This window comes from Buceros rhinoceros, unplaced genomic scaffold, assembly GCF_000710305.1.
Source record: "Buceros rhinoceros silvestris isolate BGI_N320 unplaced genomic scaffold, ASM71030v1 scaffold12469, whole genome shotgun sequence".
Classification (NCBI taxonomy): domain Eukaryota; kingdom Metazoa; phylum Chordata; class Aves; order Bucerotiformes; family Bucerotidae; genus Buceros; species Buceros rhinoceros.
This window is the reverse complement of record NW_010430304.1, coordinates 65,837-86,740: the sequence shown is the minus strand read 5'-3', so window position 1 is coordinate 86,740 and position 20,904 is coordinate 65,837. Positions and strand designations below refer to the sequence as shown.

At 38.8% G+C, this 20,904-nt stretch overlaps 1 protein-coding gene across 1 annotated transcript in view; it reads right to left on the bottom strand.

Annotated features, from left to right (window-relative positions):
• REV3L (REV3-like, polymerase (DNA directed), zeta, catalytic subunit) overlaps positions 1-20,904 on the bottom strand; it is a gene marked incomplete at its 5' end in the record, with an annotated part of 72,593 nt that overhangs the window by 30,305 nt on the left and 21,384 nt on the right. The window contains 9 exons of the mRNA XM_010142996.1: positions 2,020-2,131; positions 4,505-4,697; positions 6,156-6,281; positions 7,131-7,213; positions 7,780-8,232; positions 8,344-8,765; positions 9,136-13,333; positions 16,248-16,387; positions 19,307-19,544. Of these exons, the coding sequence (XP_010141298.1) occupies positions 2,020-2,131; positions 4,505-4,697; positions 6,156-6,281; positions 7,131-7,213; positions 7,780-8,232; positions 8,344-8,765; positions 9,136-13,333; positions 16,248-16,387; positions 19,307-19,544 (5,965 nt within the window). The remainder of the gene's footprint in view (positions 1-2,019; positions 2,132-4,504; positions 4,698-6,155; positions 6,282-7,130; positions 7,214-7,779; positions 8,233-8,343; positions 8,766-9,135; positions 13,334-16,247; positions 16,388-19,306; positions 19,545-20,904) is intronic.

The window sequence follows — 20,904 nt, the reverse complement described above, 5'->3', positions numbered from 1 at the left end:
TCTGGAATTGCACTCTTCCACCCTTCCCACCAATAGCCAAAGAGGCCAGGAACATGACCAAAAGCAAGATGCAGTCGTTGCTGGGCAGGTTATTTGGTCACAAGAACTTACTGTCCTCTAGCCTAACACATACATCAGTATAAAAGATATGGATATGGTCCTCTGCTGACAAATTAAGGTGATTTTGAGTTTTGTCCTATGAACCCCAAGTGCTAACGCTTCTTAAACATGGCCTGATTGATTTCTTTCTCTAACCTATCAGACCTACTATTAAGAGCACCTACAAGTACCTAGCTTATGCTGGAAAAAGTAATGGCAAAACCAGCCACTGAGACTGTTTAAAAAATAATTCCTGATGCTGAAAGTGTTAATTAGAGCTGCTTGCTTGTTATTTCGCATTGAGGAAGATTTTTGAAGTCCACTACTTTTTAATCAAGTAGTTTCATCATAGTTCTTCCTTCAGTTAAAGCCACTCTGGGTCTTCTGTGCTTAAGAAATATAAAACATTTACTCCAGTAAAATTTCTTATTCTCTTTCACCTAGGCTACAGAAAATAAAGGGAGAAAAAGAGTACTAAACTGAAGATATGGTCCAAGGTTTAAAAACATACTTGTTTTGAGTTCAGCAGAAGTCTGATTCCTTAGGTGATAACTGCATGGAGGGGGGAGGGAAGTAGACTAAGATGACGACAGCAGTCTGCCTCTCCATTAACAGATCAAATCTTTTATCTACTAACTCAGTCTTTGAAGATAAAGTTGTTGCATCAAAAGGCACGCTAGCACAGTGTTGAAAGAGAAGATCTCTTAAGAAGAGATTTCTCAATCAGCAGCCTGGTGATTGGTACATTCCATCTTGAAGTACTACAAAACCTCTACACTTTTTTCATTCTCTAATGCCTTCAATATGTACAGGTGTAGACTTCCGTTCTTCAGTGATAAATACATATTCTAACTGCTGAGTTCTCTCTCCCATACTCTTTATGTACCGTCACTTTTTAAACTTCCACACAACTGGTGGAGAATTCTTCGTTTACTGGCAGCTTCTCCCTCTCAGTAATTTTCTTAAGTTTGATGGAGCACTAGATTTCCAAGAAAGAGAAAAATAAAATTACGTTCCTTACCTGAATTTTGTCTTCTCTGAACAGGGATCTGCTGCTCTGTCAGGACCCACCCTGTGCTGGTTGCATTCAGCAACTCTTTTTGTATTCTGGCTTCATGGGGTTGTTCAATGTCTTTCTCATCAGAGGTTTTCTGGTTGGAGAGAGAAAGAATTGCAAATGTACTCTGCCTAGTACACATTTTTTTTCTCGTGCCTCTATTCCAGCAGGGTGACTCATAGTTTAAATCTGTTTATTTTTCCTTGCAATTTTACAGCTTTGCACCTCTGACAGTAGGGCCTGGAGAGACATCTGTGGTTCCACCTACTCACCAGCTGAGAGGGCTACCAAACAGGCTTCCCAGCCTTGGTGGAGATGGGGAAAACCAGCAGTTTTCCAAGTCTGAGGGAGCAGGGGATTTCCATTCAGAGAAGACAAAATTAACGAAGGAAACTGATTTTTCAACTACCAGTTATTTTAATCTGTCCTTAGCAGTTTCAGTATCACATAGGGGTTTTTTCTGTCTTGCCTCAGAGTCCCTAGGAAAATCCTTCCCATCTGAGAGGTTTTCTGTAGCTCTCAGCACTATTAATAACTCCTATTCTGAGTTTCAGAGAGAGATGTGTAATGAATTCTGGGATTAACAACAGAGGCTGTATGTTAAAGAAGATTACTTATGGCTGATTAGTTTCAAGACTGTAACTCAGTTGCTTAAGAGGATCTGAATGTTCTTGCTGTCAGAGAAAAGGAAAAGCGAAAGTATTTTTATTCGAAAGACCACCATGCTTGTTCACTCTAGAAATAAGCCTTCAAGGGAAACAACAACAACAAAAATCAGTACTGGAGACACTGGCAAGGGTTGAAGGAACTAAATCTGCTGTACCAAGCCTGAAAAATAAAAGCAGAACGTACAGATATGCTACCTTTTTACAATATTCACTACTTCCTGGAAAAGAGTTCTTTCATCAGTAGCGTAACTGACTTCTAGTCCTGTAACGCCAGATCTTGTGAGCAAGGGGGCTTGGTCTCTGCTCCCTAGAAAATAAAGTAAAAAAAAAAAATCATTACAATTTAGAAGGAATTCCACGACTTCAGTTAACAATACTGCTTTAGAATAAAACATACAACTGAAAAAAAATACAGAATACAACCTATTTTTATCTTTAACACTAATTATTATTGCAATTCCATGGACTTGTTTTGTTCCTCTTGGGAGAAAAAGTTTGTCCTTTTCACCTTGTACAATGGTAATCCTGCACAAATTCTCAGGTCTAAACAGATTTAATTCAAGAGAAATTTCACTATTTTACATGTACAAGACTCCTGCTATTAGAAAATTATTATTAAATAAGAAATATTAAAGGACCATATGACAGCTCACAGTGTGTTTTCATGCAAAATATGTATTTTAATTGCTAGCTTAGAGTAATGCTTTGCAAAATGCTTTGAAGAATGCAAATGCGATGTAACGTAATTTTATTTTTAGTATACTTCTTAAACACTGCTAAATAAGTAACAGAAATGGAAGGACAGGAGCAAGTGCTCACTTAGCGCACATGAAGAGTGTCTACATTGATAATGTGTGAATAATAGCTAAAGTCATACGTCTGCAGGAACTCGGCATTTGCCCTCTGCATAAAAAACCCCTCTTTAAACGAATAACATGCAACACAGATTCAGTCTTTTCATTTTCTCTATACAACAGATAGTAGTATCTCTGATTGAGGCAACAATCTGGAGTTTTTCAAAAGGCATTCTACTTTCTAAGACTTTGAGAGTTAATGTGTGCTTTCAGCAACAGATGTTAAAACAAATACTGTAACTTACAAAACAACAGTAATACAAAAAAGGGGGAAAAAGGTATATTTCAATGTCAAGTCACTCCACAGGGAACTCAAAGTTCTAACTGAGAATATATGGACAGCACACATCAATTAAATCAAGGAACATCACAATAATGTTTAAATACATCAATATATTTCACTAACAAACCCTGATCAGAACCTTTGGTTTTTCAAAGATGTTATTGGACCTCTTTACAGAGGTGTTCTGGCAAACACCTCGTCTGTGGCACACACCAAGGGAGCCATAGTGGCTATACTGCGGAAAATCTTATCTAGTAAGCTAATGAACATAATTTTGTTTAAAGATAGTAACAAGCATATAATACGAGAATTAACTGTGCTGAGAATAATAAGAACTTTGCTTAACATGATATAATATCTACAATACTTGGAAAAATAAACTGGTAAAAGAAGGAGCTGTTGCCTTAATGCTAGGTTTATTTTTGGTAGGTTTTTGTTCACACTTAAATTTTAGACAGTATTTTGTGGTTTAATACACATTCACAATGCCAAAGAAACCCTGAAAGAAAGAGGACTTTTGATTTTTGTTTACTAGCCTAAACCAGTGGTACTCAACCTTTAACAGCTGGAGAGCCACTTCTTTATTAAATGGAGTTGTAGAGCACCATAAAAATCAAGTTGGTATTATCAACAGTGTGATTTTTTTTTTTTTTCCATCATGACACTTCAATGTGTGATGATGCTTCCTCAACATCATCACATATTGATACATCACGACATGACACATCAGCATCCTCTCTCCCAGCAGCATTCTGTCTTCAACCCCTTCTGGCTGCTAGGAAGGAGTGGGGTGGAGGGGTGGAAGGGGCAAAAGGGCGAGTTTTTCCCCATTCTGCCCCACGGCTGCTGGGTGGGAGGTGATCTCTACTCTTACCTGTGGGGGGATCCCAGCAGCTCCTTTTCTTTCCCCCTATGGGAGGGGGAACTTCAGCGACTCCCACACTGCTGGTCCATTTGCTCAGTGCTCCCCGCGCTGCCTGATAGAGTGGAGCGCCGATCAGACGCCTACATTGCGAGAGCCGCCTGTAGGGCCATGAAGAGCCACATCCGGCTCTAGAGCCACAGGTTGAGTATCACTGGTCTAAACAAAGCCAAAAAGGTACAATAGAATAAGGGCCCCTGTTTAGATCCTAAAAGGATCAGATAAAACCACAAAAATAACCCTTAAGTAAAATATAAAACATACTGTCTTGCTTTTAACATTTTCTACTTGTCGCTATCCAGCAACTTGAGTAGGAAACTAAAGGCAGGTTTTCCTTTTTATACTTTGAGAACACTGCAGGAGCTTGTCCACAGGTACGCAGACACAGTATTTTGCACGTGCGTTACGTTCTTTGTGGTTTACAGCCCATGCAATAGTTCTTTGGAAGATATAAGCAGGAAAACTCTATGTTTAATATGGCCATTCATCCAACAGTCAACAAGACAAAATTAAATGAGCTAAATAGTAATACAGATACTCAATTGCATTTTGCTTGCTACTGTTTGATTACTATGAAATAAGCATTTTGGTAAAGTATGTCAAGAAAAAAGAAATAGGAACCTTGGCTTGAGAGCGTCCTGTCTCTATCAATCACTACAGCACCAGTGACTTCTTTTTTATCCGTATTTGGCAGCGCTGTGTCTGACGAGATGCAGTAGAACAAAGCACAGATCGGATCAAACTCTGGATCTGGTTCCAAATCTCGCCTGGTTCGAGCATGTAACTCCATACTGATGAGGGTAAGGTGTTGGACCTACCAACAAATAAATACAATAAGTTAGTATGTTCTAGAGCGTTCTTTAAAAAAAAAAAATAAGAGGAGACTAATACTGCAAATTAGTGCACTGCAGACATTTATTTGGTCACATTACAGTGTAACTAAGAGATCACACCTGACAATTAAAAGAAGCAATATACTTCTTCGCAAAAAGCATTATCGTACAAAAAAAATTAAGCACTTAATTTTTATATTCAATTGTTGAAATACAGTGTTTGTTTCCGAGTACTGTTCTCTTCTACTAAAGGCAGAAAATACAAACAGCAATGTTCAACAATTGTAAATTCCTTTCAAACAACTTTGCATATTGAGCTGAATTCAATTTCAGGACTGACCAAGAGCAAAGAATCACTGTGGTCTTTATTTTCCTTTCCCTCCCTCACCCAAGATGTGCAAACAAGCACAAAGTCACTTTCAGGAAGATAGGGAGAATACCTAACTTTCCCTTCACTTGCATTAATGAACTTCCACATCACGTTGTTACAGTTTTTTGCAGAATGGTTTGCATGAAGAAAATGCTAATCCCTATATGCTGTACAGTGTTGACTCTACAATAAGTACTGTAGTATTTAAAACTGTTTCAACGTCATGCTGTTGCTTTGCTGTCTTGCATAATATTGTTGATTACATGGACTACTGGGAATGTTGAGGGATTACAAGAGAAAAATAGCAAATATTTCTGAGAATGGAAGTTACCCTGGGGGCAGCCTTGTTTCCTCTAGATTTGCACCCTAAATCATCACAGCCATCACCGAGATTAAATTCTACTATCAAGCTCTACCTCCATTTCCTGCAAAATCATCAGTTTCTTGTGGCTTCTCTTATGTCACCTACTCAGTGCACAGAACTGCTATCTCTCCATCTCATCTGTGAATCGGTCAACAGCTAATTGTAAGCCACGGATGTGGGGACCATCTGGGAGCACACAGTATTACTGTGTTCACGTCGCATCTCTTCTCCAGCGATTCTGATCTCTTTTCCCAGACCAGCCACTGATCGACACGAAATACACAGAGATGCTCTTTTGACACATGTACCATTTTGTTAACTGGACCTGGTCAGCAGGTTCAGAAGGTAGCATGTAGAGATATCTGGAGGGCCTGACTGAATGATGCCAGATGCCTTATTTATTATGGAAACGATCCATGAAAGTTATGGTCAACTAGTTTTTCCAGTAACTTATTTTTTGTTTTCAAGGAAAGTTTACAGCCTTCTCAACAAAAAAACTGTGAAATTGAGATCAATACTATTAAATAAAGGCACTTGGAGATCAAACTGAAACCAGGAGAGCAACTACTTAAAGCTGCAGACATCAAGCAGTGATTCATTTTAAGTCAGGTGGGGACCAAGAAGGAAAAGATTTTTCAATTCTGCCATTACAAAACCAGTCTGATAAACTATCATTTTATAAAATAACACGTAACATTAATTTACCTCATGTAAGGATTTTGCTTCCTGCAGGTTTTCCACACTGACTTTAAAACCATAAGTGTTATTTAAAGATGGTCCTTCGATCTGAGAAGTCTCTTTCTTTGGAGCACCAAGGGCAGCAAACTGATTCTTTTTTAGGGGGAAAATGAAAGAAAGAAGCACATTATAATGCTGAAAAATCTACAGGTTGCTAAATTCATACACAATATTAAATACAAATTTATCAATGCAAATGCTACCCTACAATTACTAAAAAAAAGCTTTCACTATATCCTCATGTCATGTTTCAGCAGGGAAACGAACACATACTAGTTTGCTTAGAAGCCTGAGAAGACGGGAACCAGTAAATCTCTACTCTCTCGAGCCACAAATTCATCAGAAACCTCTGTTTCAGCCACCTAATTAAGAGTACACCTAAGTACCCACCTGAACTGGATGAACACCAGTACGCTGAGAACACAAAACAAGACTAGGGGGCCATTTCAGTAAGGCATGCAGCCCACTGCTCCATCTCCAACACAGGGAGCAGAAACACTGTTTAGCAAAAAGATCTGATCATTTGACACGATCCACTGCCTATCTACTCTGTCAGGTCACCAGCACCATTCACTGCCGACATTACATAACACACATATATATAAATGGGAAATCACAATAGAACTGAAAAAGGACGTTTAATGAAAAGATCAGAACAACATCCTTACACGGCATTTCTGTAGCGTGTCATTAGTATCTCACTACCCTAAAATACAGACCATAATCTCAATATCCAACTCCATTCCCCCCCACTCCTGTGTAAATTAAACAGATTTCTTCTTCCTTACTTTAAGTATACACTTATCCTACAGGAATTGCACCCTACCATTTTAAATGTACTTTCAAGATCTTACCAGCGAAAGAAAAAACAACTCAGAAGAACAAGAATGGAAACGTGTATGTGTAATAAAAATACATCTGTACATGAAAATCTTAACTTACCTTCACTTGTGTCGTTAAAAGTACTCTTCGAAGACCGTCAGTATTACTTCCCCTCTTGTGGCTCAGTTTCTGTGCTTTTGGTTCTGTAAATATGTACAAGTGCAGAACTGCTTAGCCTCAGTAATATTGTCTAGACATTAAACAACATGCTAGGAACAACCAGAGGCACTTGGTTAACAATGTAAACGAACACTGTCCAACCCAAAGCACAACTACTGTAATTTGGAATTTGTGGACATTTAGGAACATATAGAACAAGGCCAGTAAGTTACCAAACCTCACATGATAATCATCCTGAAAGCCACAGTGTTATTGCCCCTCCACACTGAGACTGTGTTTGAAAAAATACAAGCAATATAACAAACAAGATTTCAAAAGCCCCAAAATAAGCTGTATTTTTAAGTTAAGTTTTTAACCAGCCACTCAGAGTGCAGATACTAGAAACCATCAGGAAGCAAAAGGGTTTTCTGCTTCCAGACTTCAGTCATAATTCAATAGTTACTTTAACAACAACGCACTGGTTTCCTTTCCAAAACTAGTTTTAAATACATTTTTGTGGAGGTGTAACTCTTTTCTCATTATGTCAAAATAAATATATCATGTTCAGAATTTTTTTGCATGCATTATCACTATCGCTTAATGGATTTACCTGTGGATAAAGGAGTAAAACCAAGAACTTCAGGTACTCCATCTTGATTTTTTCTCTGCACAATGGGTGTACTATGTCGACAAATGGATTCTGAATTAATGGGATCTTCATTGACTGGAAATGGAGATGAGTCAAAGGATGTCCTAACATCCTCATGGGCGGATGGAGAGTTCTGCGCACTTCCAGCAGGTACTACATCATTTCCTTCCAGAGGAGACAAAATAATATCCGGACTTTTCCACTCTGTGTCTTCTACATTGGATTGCCTGGGATCTGGAGATGCTACTTGCTGCCAAGGAGGAAGTACTGGAGAATCTGGTGAACTGTAATTGACATAATAATCTTCCTCCTCCTCCTCCTCCTTATCATGTTCTAGTGTTGAAGTAACAAGTGCCTTGCTTTCAGATGGAGCTTTATTAGAGTCTATGTCATTTTTAGTATTTACAGAAGTTGCTGTAGTGCTTACAGACTTATCACAGGTTTCCTTGGTTTGTGTTTCTGTAGTTTCTGCCACAGAAGCAGGAGAATTCTTTGTAGGCACAATAGGTCTTTCATCTTCCAGACTAGATAAAGATTTAAGTTTATCTGCTTTTACTACTTCTACAGATTTCTCTTCAGACAATGCTGCAGAGCTGAAATTCTCAGCTGCCTTTGCTAGCTCAGCTGGGTGATTCTTACGCAATTTCTTGAAATGTTCATACTCTTCTTTGGCATGAAGCCATATCTGAACTTGCTGTTGGCTTGGAGCACACTTGCATGGCATTATGACTATTTTTTTGTCTTCACTAGTTTTATGGCTATTATTTTCTCTTTTACTAACAGTAGAGTGACCATAACGAGGAGGAGACCCTGGTCTAGGACTTTCTGTCATTGCTGAAAATGCAGTCTTCCACAGTCGTAGACCTTCTAATGAGAAGTCCCCCTCGAACTCAAGCAGGTCATTTGGAAGTCTAGTTTCCACTGTGAGAAGCCGTCCTCCGATCTCCCTGTGAAGAAAATACTTTGAATTATTGTTTTGCTATAAACTGCACTGCAGGCAGGCCTCAAGAAGATATACAGGCAGAGTCCTGCTAACTAGTTTTCTCACTACGCAGTTCCTGAGACCAGCATGATTTTTACAAACCAAGCAGGCACATTACCACTTACTATAATAATAGCAAGCATTATAAAAAACAAAGTGTCATGAACGAAAATGGGTATTTGCACTGGAAGTACAGTAATTTTCAACTTCAAATCTATGTATATCAGATGGGAACTTTCATGCATTTGTGCCATGTAACAGCATAAAATTATTCACAGGAATAAATTAAATATAATCACAAGCACACGTAGCCAGAAATGCACTGAACACGGTACCTTGGCTTTTCTGGAGCATCTGAAGGATTGCTGCAAAATGGTTCCTGATAAATGGTTTCTGCGAGATCGTGATCCAGCAAAGTTGCCATGATTTCTTCGCGACTGGGAGGGGACATCAGAGGCTTAAGAATGTGAGCAGTACGAGGTGTAAAACTTCCATTCTTTGATTGTAAGGGAGAACTGGTTGATCTTGGGGAACTATCTGGAGTTGGAGTTAATGCCTCATTGTTTCTCGAAACATATAATTCTAAATCCTCAGAAGCTCCATCTATCAGCTCACCATCAGGGGAAGACAATATGGATGTAAAGGAGGTATTAACTGAATCAAGTGGTTGACAGGGTTCAAAAGTAGTTTCTTTTCTAATGTGGCTTTGAATCCAGTCTGAGCTGGCTGGCTGAGGAAGGTTAAGGTATCTCTCTTTATTTACTGTATTTTTATTCAATTTGAATTTTTCATTTAAACAGACCTCAGTCTCCTGCGTACAAGAGGTATCAATAGAACTAGATCTAGACGTTGAAGGATGAACGTTTTTCCTCCATTGGCTATGGCAGTGGTTCTCATTGTTATCCAGTGAGGTTTTCTCAAAAAGCTCAGGGCTCAGGGAACCAGATCGTATCCATTTACTTGTGCTTGAAGAATGCTGCTTCTCCTCCTCAGATTTTTGGTCACTATGACACAAGTCATTTTCCGTTGTTTGTCCAGAACCGAGATCTTGAACTGCATCACTCAAGAATTTCTGGGGCAAATTTTGATCTGCTGGGACAAACTGGCTTGCAGAATAAAAACTGCAGAATCCAGTTTGCCCTATAGCATTAATATCAAAGTTGTAATTGTGGTCTGGAGACAAGCTGTCTTCAAGTGAGTAGCAGCTTTCAAAACCAGGGTCCGAAAAAAATCCTGGGCTGTCATCAGACACTGAGTGATCAACGCGACTAGCGATCTGCTGGCTTAGAGACTCCATTTTTGAATGTTTTGGTGTTTTTTCTTTAGGTTTTGTATTCCTGGGAGCACGAGATTTTCTTGGCGATGTGATTGACCGTGACCTTTTGATTGCTTTATTCTGTTCAAGAGGGCATGGTATACTCCTGCTCAGCTGCGTTTTAGCTGGCAATGATTCCTGGGCAACATTCGCGTTCTGAGCTTTCTGTTGTCTCTTCTGAAGCAACTCTTTCAGAACAGCTAAGCCAGACTGTCCTTCACTGAATGCTGACGGGGCCACTATAGTCCTGTTTTTATACTGGGAGATGGGTTTTGGTTGCACAGTTGTTTCTGACCTCTGTTTTACTGTTTCAGGTTTAAAATGTGACATATCCAAAATAAAGCCTCTCTGGTTTTGATCCCAATTTAACTGCTTCACTGGACTCTTCAAAGACGTTACAAAACAGTTCTTAGGCAACTGAAGTGGCCCAGGGCTATCCTCAGATGACTTAAGAATAGAAGAACAAGGATCAGAATGCTTGGATGCCTCTGGTAAACAAAAAATCTGCTGTTGATTATTGTCTTTACAATGCAAATAGTTAGCGGCATGTAACTGATCCATCTTTGCTGTGTCCAAAGAGTCACGAGCTTCATTTAATTTCCCAGCTGGTGGTAAATATCTGTTCTGCAAATTTTTCACCTCTTCTGCTTTTGTGTAAGTCTTATCTCTAGAGATGCATGCATTCTGCATAACCTGAGTTGAGTGATTAGATGGATCAAATATGTTCTGAAAGAGAGGAGAATCTTTAATTCTAAATATAGCACTTTGAGTCCTGGGCCTTTGAGAGCTCGTTTTTGGTACCTCCCTTCCAGATGCCACAGAAGTAGATGTGAAAGATGAATGAGGGTCTTCTCGTGGAGCAGGTAAACACTGTGCATCTACAGGCTTATCAATCTCCATCAGTGAACGAAAACAGCCTGATGAATTACCTTGTGCCTCAGCTGCTGAAGGGAGCTGTGCTGATGGTAAATATCCCGTTGAATAGCCAGGAAGAGGACTGTCTTTCCAGTTATGAAGTGGCTGCGAGTTGACCGAGTTGTAAGAAATCTCAGGCAGATCTTGACGTTTCAGCACAAACTTTACTTCTGCAGCAGAGTGAGCATTTCCTTTTCCTTCTTTAAATACAACACGCTTTCTTGAGGATGCTTTCTCAGCTGTTTTTTGTCTTTGCTTTGTTCTAGGCTTCTTCTTTCCATCATCTGCTGTTTTATCAGTCTGATTAATCTTTTTCTTTTTCTTGGTAGACACCGCAGGGCTAGCAAATTTCTTTTTACTTTTTTTAACCTGAGTTTTTGCTCGACTATTTTTTCCTACACTAGAATTAACAGTCTTGTTGTTGTACAGATTGGCCCCCCTTCTAAACAACGCTTCTCTGTCCAGGTTGGCCAAAATTTCTTCCGCTTTTGGATCAGTGGGAGACCAGCAGCGAGGTGGAGATGTGTTTACTGGGCTTGTGCTTCTCTCAGAAAGAAAACCTAACTTAGACATAACGTCACTATAGTTAGAGTCACAGTCTTCAGCTTCAGCATTGTAGGATGGTGAAGGAGGAGAAAGAATTGTATGGGTCCTTCTTCTGAAGGACAAAGTTCTTTTAATATTTTTACTACCTGTTTTTTGTGGTTTTCCAGCTTTTTTCTTGGTTGACTTATGTTTTGCTTTCCTTTTGTGACTTTTCTTTGGTGTTAGTGGATAAATAGGATATTTGGTTGCAGGAGAGTCAGGAACTTTTGGCCAAAAGTCCTTTAAAGGTGCAAGCTTTTTATATAAGTTCATCTTTTCCTCTGTGAGTACTACTCTTTCCTCACTAGAATCTACTTTCCCTAGTTTAACAAGCATATTTTTTCTCCCTCTAAATCTATTGATGATAATATATTTAATAATAACAGGTGGTAATTTTTTAGAAAGTTTTCTACGTTTTCGAGACTTCTGAGACCCATCCAAACTTTCAACACTTTCTATTGGTTGAGGTAGATTGATTTTTGAGTTGTGCGTGACAAAGCTTGATTCACTGTCTTCAGTCTCATAATTTACCTTCCGTTTTGTCCGGAGTGTGTATTTATTCCCACATAATCCAAATGACTGCTCGGGTTCAAGAGATCCATCTGCAAACTGGCAGTCAGTATAATTAGCAGTACTTGTTGGCATTTTGTTTTCAAAAGCCTCAAGAGGAACTTGAACTAAGTCACTAGGTAAAGCACTGTCCTTATCAGGAATGTTACTGTAAGCATTACCTTGTGTGTAGCAGCTTTCCTTCACTGACGCAACATCATTTACACTCGCGGGCTCCTGATGACTGATAAAACTGTGTTTCTTTTTATTCAGCTTCAACCTGGACTGTTTGTTGCCTTGTAATTTGTATGTCACGGGAGCTAACTTCTGCGGTCGGCTGAGACAATTAGAAAGAACAACACTAGGAAAGAACATATAATGTGCTGCTTGTTGACTGAGGCTTGGCTTTTCTGCCTTATGCTCCTGAAATTCTTCATACCTAATTTTAAGCTTATTAAGGCCACCTTCATCAGTGTTATTTTCAAGTGAATGAACCACAGTTCGACTGCCTCCTGAACAAGACATCAATTCACAGTTTTCTGTAACTGTTGCTGGAAAAAAACTATTTATACTTGCACTGCTGGATTTTTCATTTACTTCAGAGGACATTTTACCTTTGGAGTGGCTAGAGTGGCTCAAATCGGAAAAGTTAAATAAGTTTTTATTCAACATGCTGTCACCAATGTGGCGGCCCACATGCATAAAAGAGACATCCTTTTCAGCCTTTCTGATGCTAGTATACTTCCTACTAGGTATCTGTCTGCTCACTGATGAAATATCATCTTCATACTCAAAAATATTATTTTCACATGAAGGAACTGGGAGAGTATCTTTCTTGTTACTCTCTTTGTGAGAGTTTTCTGCATGGGTACTATTGCTGAATGGCGTTGGGTACTTTGCTGAGTAAGTGCTTTCTTTTGTAAGAGAATGGACTGAAAGTTCAGGTCTTGTTTCTGTGTTTGGTTGTGAGAGGTCTTCTACTAAATCTTCATTATTCAAAACATGGTTAGAAAGGGCACTTGTGTGTTTACACTGAAAAGTGATTTTAGCAGAAGATGGGGGTTCTAGCGTAGCAGCATCTTTGTGAAAGATTGAGGTCTTTACAGACATTTTGCTTGTTGCAATGACGGAGGAGTGAGTTCGAGAACTTTCATTATTCAAAGGATTGTCTGAAATGGAAGACAAGCAATTTTACTCTAGTTTTCCTGTAAAAAAACCCCAACCTAAGGCATTAACCATTTAATGACATTTTTCTGAACGCCCTCCCATCCAAAGACAACACAACTCTTCTACATCACATTGCATTTATGATCATGACAACTTCAAACCCTGAGTACATGAGTTGCTTCATCAAAATCACATTGTCGGTGTGTTTGTGTCTCAGCTGTTCTGGCAGTTACTTCTAAATGGAAGGTTTGTATACCATTGCCAAAGATTTCGTGCTGGCCTTCTGAAAAAAAGCTTTTAAAAACCCTTTCAGATAACTGAATACAGACTGATTTCTAGAAGAGCATGCATCCTGCTTTGTCCCTGGGAAGTATGCATACTTATTGGTTCTGAAAAACAAAGAGCTTATTTAGATGACTTTCCCTGCATAGAAAAGTCATTGTACAAGGCTTTGTATTAACTGTCCTGTGTGCTAAGCGTAGGTAGCATGCTGCACTTCTCTACAGCGGAGCAATCTACCACCACTCAGGTGTTTATGCCAGCAGCGCACACCACTTAGTCACATCATGAATTCACAGCCCCTCATTAACATTCCCACACAGATCTGCCACCAGCATGCGCTGCGGGTAACTTCCCCGTCCAGACTCTCCCAGGAGACCTGGGATGATTTCTCTCTCCTGCTGATACTTCCACCACGTTTGCTGCAGGGTAAGTGTGGACAGGCAGGTGGTAAGTAACAAATGAATGACTGGTTTGCAGCAGCAATGGGCTTGCTCGTAAGCACCATGACCACCAAGTCATTTGAAGGAGTTCGTTCTTTTGCAAAGAGGAAGTTACCACAGAGCTCCTTGCACACAGCAATTTGTTCATGTGTCCAAATCTATAGCTGAAACGTTGAAGGGTTACAGGAGTTATAAAACATGCTTCATGACCAGGAAGCGAGCACTGCACACTGTCACACTGGACAGGGGATCCTTTGGGTCTTTACTGTAATTTGGGGATAATGTTAGATTCATGCTGCCTTCTGCTTAGCCATTTTTTTTGTGGAGATGCGAGAAAAATAAAAGGAAGTCTCAATGTATTTCTAAGAACATTTTCTAACTTGCACACAGAGTCCCTGAGCTGTGAAATGCAGCTAGGAGATGGTGCCTCCAATTCTTTGACGGTAGAAATCCACACAAAGAATAAGGATGATTAAACCAAGAAAATGGGAGTTTAGTGAAGTGCTCACAAACACTTGGAAGGTACCCGACTACTCAGATATAAAAACTGCAAGAATACTTGTCAATCAGCCAGATGCTATAGACACAGGATTCCTGTGTGGATAAGCACTTTCTAATTCAGAGGAACTGTACTGAGATGTGTTCTGAATTTACTGTATTTCCTATCAGAAGAAGCTGATGGAGAAGTTCACAGTAATAAACTCATTTTAAGCTGACATTCTTCTTTTGCATGTCATATTTCATATATTTAAAATATTCTAAAATTTAAATGACGATTTAAGATACAGTCTCATTAGCCAGAAACACCCCTTTTTACATTAAATTACAAAAAACTGCAAAGGGGGAAATAACAATTGTGTATTTTTCAAAACCAAAGTCACACATCAACCCCACCATTATACCTGTAAAAGCAATAAAACAGCAAAGTATGCTTTAGACAGTGAACACAGAAGAACAGCTGTGATGGTCTGCGTAATAAGGTCATATAGCTCACTTTCTCTAATGAAGAATTGTTAATAGATATATTAAGACACATCTGTACTATACACTAACATACGATGTTTGTTATTTTTGTCAAATAGCTCTAAGAGACACTAACTAACACTGAAATTTTGTAAAGGATTACATTCCTGCCCTGAAGAGCAAGTGTAATAACAGGAAATTAGGTACATGCGTGAGCACAAACGAGATTTTACACTAAGCAGTTTTGTACTATGGATGAAGAAAGAAGCTTCTGTAAAGTGATGTTAACCATAAATGACAAATTTTAAAGACAATGAAGTATGACTAATACAACATTTCTAAACAAAGAAGAAAAATTACTGTTGATCAGACCAAAAAGAAAAGTCAACATGATACTGAGAAAAGCCGGGATACAGGTAGATAATTTTATCCACAAGTTCTATACGTTTTACACTGTTTGCTCAACAGAATTTTTAAAGTGTGAAGATATGGAGATGAAATAAATAATAATATTTATGTATGTGCCTAACCTCGAAGTATGCATTCACCTGCAGAGCTCACTACCTGTGCGTGGTGAACACTACGGTTAATCAATCACAGAGAGCACGTTACAAAGAGATGGCAAGGAATATCTCTAGAGATTCATTTATTTTTTTATAGATTTTGAAAGGCAGTTTCTTCTGTGTGAGCTTTGCCACTGCATAGTTTTAACTCATGCAATCCCAAGACATGAGCATGCAATCTGCTGCATGAAACACACACTCGAACAAAGGCTCACTGTATTTTAGCATGTGTGGCAAATACTTGCAGAGCAAAGAACCATCTAAATGGACACAATAAGACATTTAGTATTTACAGTGAAATCCTGGCAGGTTCAGTGATCCTACAGAATCGTTAACACCGTATTTGCATAATGAATTGTAATAGAAAAACACCCCTTGCCATAAGGTAACTATCTTGTTCATGAAACTAATTAAACAATGCCTTTTTTGATCATTAATACAATAGGAAAAGCAGTTTCTGGTAATCTGTAGAGACCACTGAGATCACAGCACTGTTGGCTTACAGAAGATTTTTAGGGCCTGCTTCTCCATCTGTTGAGAGCATTTCCTTCCAATTGAAACAAGAACAGAAAATGATTAGCACTTTAGAGAATTAGCAAATTGATCCGAAAATAAACTATGGCTCAGGTAATAATTCAACCTCCACCACTGTTTTTCTCGTTACTTACCACCATTTTCATCTGCAGTCCCATCTAACTGAGGTATCGAGAGATTAGTTAGGAGTGTACTGTTACCACTCCACTCCATTTCTTCCTCTGAAGATGAATCCTCCTCCGTAGAGCTTCGATGCATATTTTTGACCGCTGACCTACAGAAAAAGAAGGAACTAATTAACGCACACTGCTTCTCTTAGAAAATACTAACAGCCACGGGGAACCTCAGAATTATAGGGGTGTGGTGCTATACAGTTGTGTAGTTTCTGCGAGCAAAGGGAACCAAGAACACTCTTAACTTTGTTCCTTACTTTTTTCACTGAAAAATTCAAAATATTATTCAATGTTACTATTTTAAAGAGACAACAGTGGTAGCCAAGCATTTAAAAACTACAGACAAAACCAGCAGGATTCACTAGCTTAAGAAGTTAAGAGAGATGGCATTTAGCTGCTTCATTTTATTTCAGTTTTATTGAAATATAATTCCATTTCTTGAAAGTGTTTGTAATTTGAAGACCAACTATGCAAAATTACTTCAGTTTAGCTCTTAGCAACCAGATGTTTGTTTTTGTTTTTTTTTTTTTAAAGAATCTTTACTGTATTATAACCATTCTCTCTCTTCGCAGGCTTAACTAAAGCAAAACTACAAAACCAATGTTTGTTTCCATCCCTCCTTGAACATTCAGAAGTTGCTGTTGCTAATACTTAAGCTGCTTTTAATAAGTTAACTGTCCTACGTTGATGTTTTTAGTCATAAATCTGCTGGGCAAAAAAAAGGAAGCAGTAAATTTACAAAGAAAAGCTTCTGTGAATTTTTCATGTTTTTTAAAGGTGTCATGGCTCTATATGAGGGGAAAAAAAAAAAAAGAACCCCCCCCCCAAACCAAACCCAACCCTCCGGTATATTACAAATCTAGAAGCACCTAGGAATTTGACTTATTCCTTAAAATAAAGTGTGACATGGACATAAGTCTTCATAGAAATCAGCTATTCTGTGGCTACAAGAGAGAAATCCAGATAAATATTAAGGAATTCATTTTTGGTTTGTTTTGTTTGTAGCTTGATATATCAAAACATTATTGTGTGGTACCTTAAAAGGCATAAATACGAAGGTTCAGAAGTTACAGAAAGAAAAAACTACAATAATCTGAACACAGACTGCTTTTGAAGAACTCTTAGCCGTGGAGTTTGGTTCAGAGCATCAATTACATGTATCGTAACACCAGAGAGCAACTGATCTGTCCGAAGCTGCTTTGACCAGGGTACTGGACTACACAGCATTTTTCTTCCAACCTATTGTGCTATAATCCTGTGCTTGATGTAAATCTTTGTCAACGTTAACAAATCCAGTGAGCCTGCACACAACTTACGCAGATAACAACTTGGATCTCTCTGCATTCAAGGCCGTGGTTTAGATTCCAGAAAAATTTGTGTAACACAGCACAGTACCACCGTATATGAACCAGTCCAGGTCTTGATGGGCTTTTTTTCTCCAGTTCAGCACAAATCAAACCCAAACCCAGTCAGTAGGGTGTAGTTACTCCTCATTACCTCAATATATTTTTTGAGACAGTGGAAGATTGCTAAATACCCAGTAATGCAAAAGTGATAGTATGGGTAAGGTAGGATGCATCAGCACAGATAGAGTAAGCCCAAGCAGAACAAGGTTGGAGCCACCATCAGGCTCAAAGTGCTCTTTACACATGAGCAGAATCATGCAGGGGGCAGAGATACCTATTGCTATCTTCTCAAGACAGTCCAAACTCTGCAGAGATCACTCTGAAACAAAGCTTGTAATTCCTCTGAACGTAAGTTGACTCCTTGTGGAAGAACCCGGTACGCACATTCTCCCTAGTGCTTTCCATCTGGGAGCAAGGTGTAGGTATATATCTGAGCAAGTTATTCGTGAACCAGCTGATCAAGACTGCTGAGGTTTTAAATAGGATTCTTTACTGCAAAAAAGCAGTTAATTCCTTCAGGATCCTACCTGACTCCAGAAGTGGTACAGTCATGCCTATACAGAGCTGTGCCTGAACTAATAAATTCTGCAAGATACAGGCTGGTTGTACACAGAAAATACCATGAAACCACTAAAATGTCTTAGATGTAAATTCCTACTTTTCAGACTAGTGTGAGGGGAAAAAAACAACAAAAAAAAAAAAATCAAAGATCAGATAGAAAAAGTAGCTTTAGAGAAGAATTATCTCAAAAATGAGGAGATTAATGATCTAAATTCTGATTCTGTTACAACTTTTCTGTATGCCTTCAGGAAAGATTAAATATTTCTATGCCTCTCTTTCTCTCCGAATCATAGTATAATTATGACTTCTGATCTAAAAAAAACCCCCAAAACTCCACATCCAAATATGCAAATGTTATGTCTGTGAAGTCTCTCATTTTTCAAATAGAATTACGACTACCAGAAGGTTTGGCGAGAGGAGGGTGAAGAGAAACAGATACAGCTTCTTCCAAAGCCTGTCAGTGCAGGCTGTACAAAAGGTCACTACAACCTGAGAAGGTGTTCCAAAAAATCTCTGCCTTAAAAACATACAAGCTGCTGACCTTTGGCAGTTCAGCAGAGCGAGCAACATTCATGTTTTGTTGTAAGCTTTGAGCACAGAAACAAATAGACATTTTCCTCAGGCTTCTGAGTCAGTCTTCACCAGAATACTACTTAAATATTCACTTCAGTAGAAGTTACAGGCACATGAGATGTACAAGATACACCTTAACATTTGTACTACACCCAAGATGTGACCTTAAAAGGAGGTTACAACTAAGGTTTTTTGTGTTTGGACTTGTAGGACAAAAAAACCTGCTCAATTTTCCTCAAACAGCAAACTAGAAGCTTAGGAATACCCAAACATTTAATCTTTATTTCCATATAAAACTGACTTTTCAGAACATCATTTCAACAACTGCATTTTATCCCAAGATCCGCATAGATTTTTCCAGTGCTGTCAACAGGGACCTCTCTACAGTTCAGTGGTCTCATAACACACTTGAAACAGAGTGGGAGGGAGGGAAGATTTGGCACGAAAGTACATATTAAGAGAAGAAAATCACACATATACCTTCTTTTTGTCCCAGGCTCTTCAATACTGCTGTCCCACCTTTGGGACATTAACAAGCTGAGTTCCATTTCTTCTTTCTCACACTGTGGCTCATTTTCTTCGTCATCGCTGTTCTGAGAATTTCGAAAGCTTCCAACAGAATGATGGTGAGATAGTGTTTTGTGATGTCCCATTTGATATCCATCATTCTCCAACCCAGCCAACAGATCAATCATGGCCTCGTCAGCACTACTGTTCACTGCAGAAAAAGCCCACACAAGTAGAATCTATATTTTGTTCTACTTGTAAATGACTAGTTATAGTCTACCAATAAAATCCAAAAGCAATCAAACAAAACAAAGACCCTCAAAGTTTTAAAATCTACTAGTTTGTTACTGTCTAAAGACAGGCAGGCTACAGAAACAAAGCTCTTTTCATGTGTCATTTTTTCAAGTTTTACAATTTGTTATCTTTTCTAGCTCTTCATCTAGAATCTTGACATGCTTGTTTTTTTATTTCTGCCCTCCTCTTCTGATTGTAGTAGATTTAGTGGAAGCACTTCCCTCTCTCTCTCTCTCTCTCCACCCTCCTATCATGTCCTCACATTCAGTAAACTTTGCTCTCCTCTTATTGCTTGCCGTCTTCTAAAGCATCACTGCCTTCTCTTGCTCTCACCATTTCAAAGACTGCATTAACTTTGCTGGGCACTTCTCTCTGTACCACTTGGAAGATTTTCAATCTCTGCATCTCATGAAAAGTGATGTTGATTTTGACCAACTAGTTCTTCTTTCCTTTTGTCCTTTACTATAATGCTTAACTTCATCTCCCCCTTTTTTTTTTACCACTGTAACCGGTTCTCTTCCCAGGTTCCTCTAAACACTGGAAGTTTACCTGATTGCACTCCTCCCTTCAGTTTTACTTTTTATTTTCCTTTCTTTGACCCAAACTTACACTAACTCATGCACTTGCCTCGTCACTCTTTGTTTTTATTTCTTAAACATCCTTCCAAGTCACAATTTTTTCTCTCCTCCTGCTTACCTTCCATCTGACCTCATAACCAATTTATGATCTCCAGTCTACCAGGCATCTTTGTTACTTCTCTCTCCTTCTCCTCTGGCTGAAGACCTACAATCTCTACTTTCCTTCCTCAGGAAATATCATATGATTTACAACGATCCTGAGAATCATATAAAATAGGTCTCAACATTGGTGAGGAAGACATTTTCTATATTTTACAAAGGCTTCACAAGACACCATGCAACTGTTTAGAATGGAAACCATTCCTTTGCCAGAGTTCTGAATTAACCCACTTTCAATTATAATTTCTTTTCTTACTCCTTTGTTCTTTGTGAGGCCCATCATTAAACTCCAACCTTTACTTCCCATTAACATAAACCCTGTGGTGTACTTCACAGCAGTGGAAGCAGCACACTTCACACCCCCTGTGACACTATGATTCTACAAAGGCATAGTAAAGACTAGGCTATGCTATGAAAGACCATACGAGACCCAAGGATGCAGCAAGTTAGTCATGGCCATGCAAGACACCAGCCATTAGTAGCCCCATGATAAACAGAAAAAAAAAAAAAGGACATTAGTAGCCCCATGATAAAAAGGAA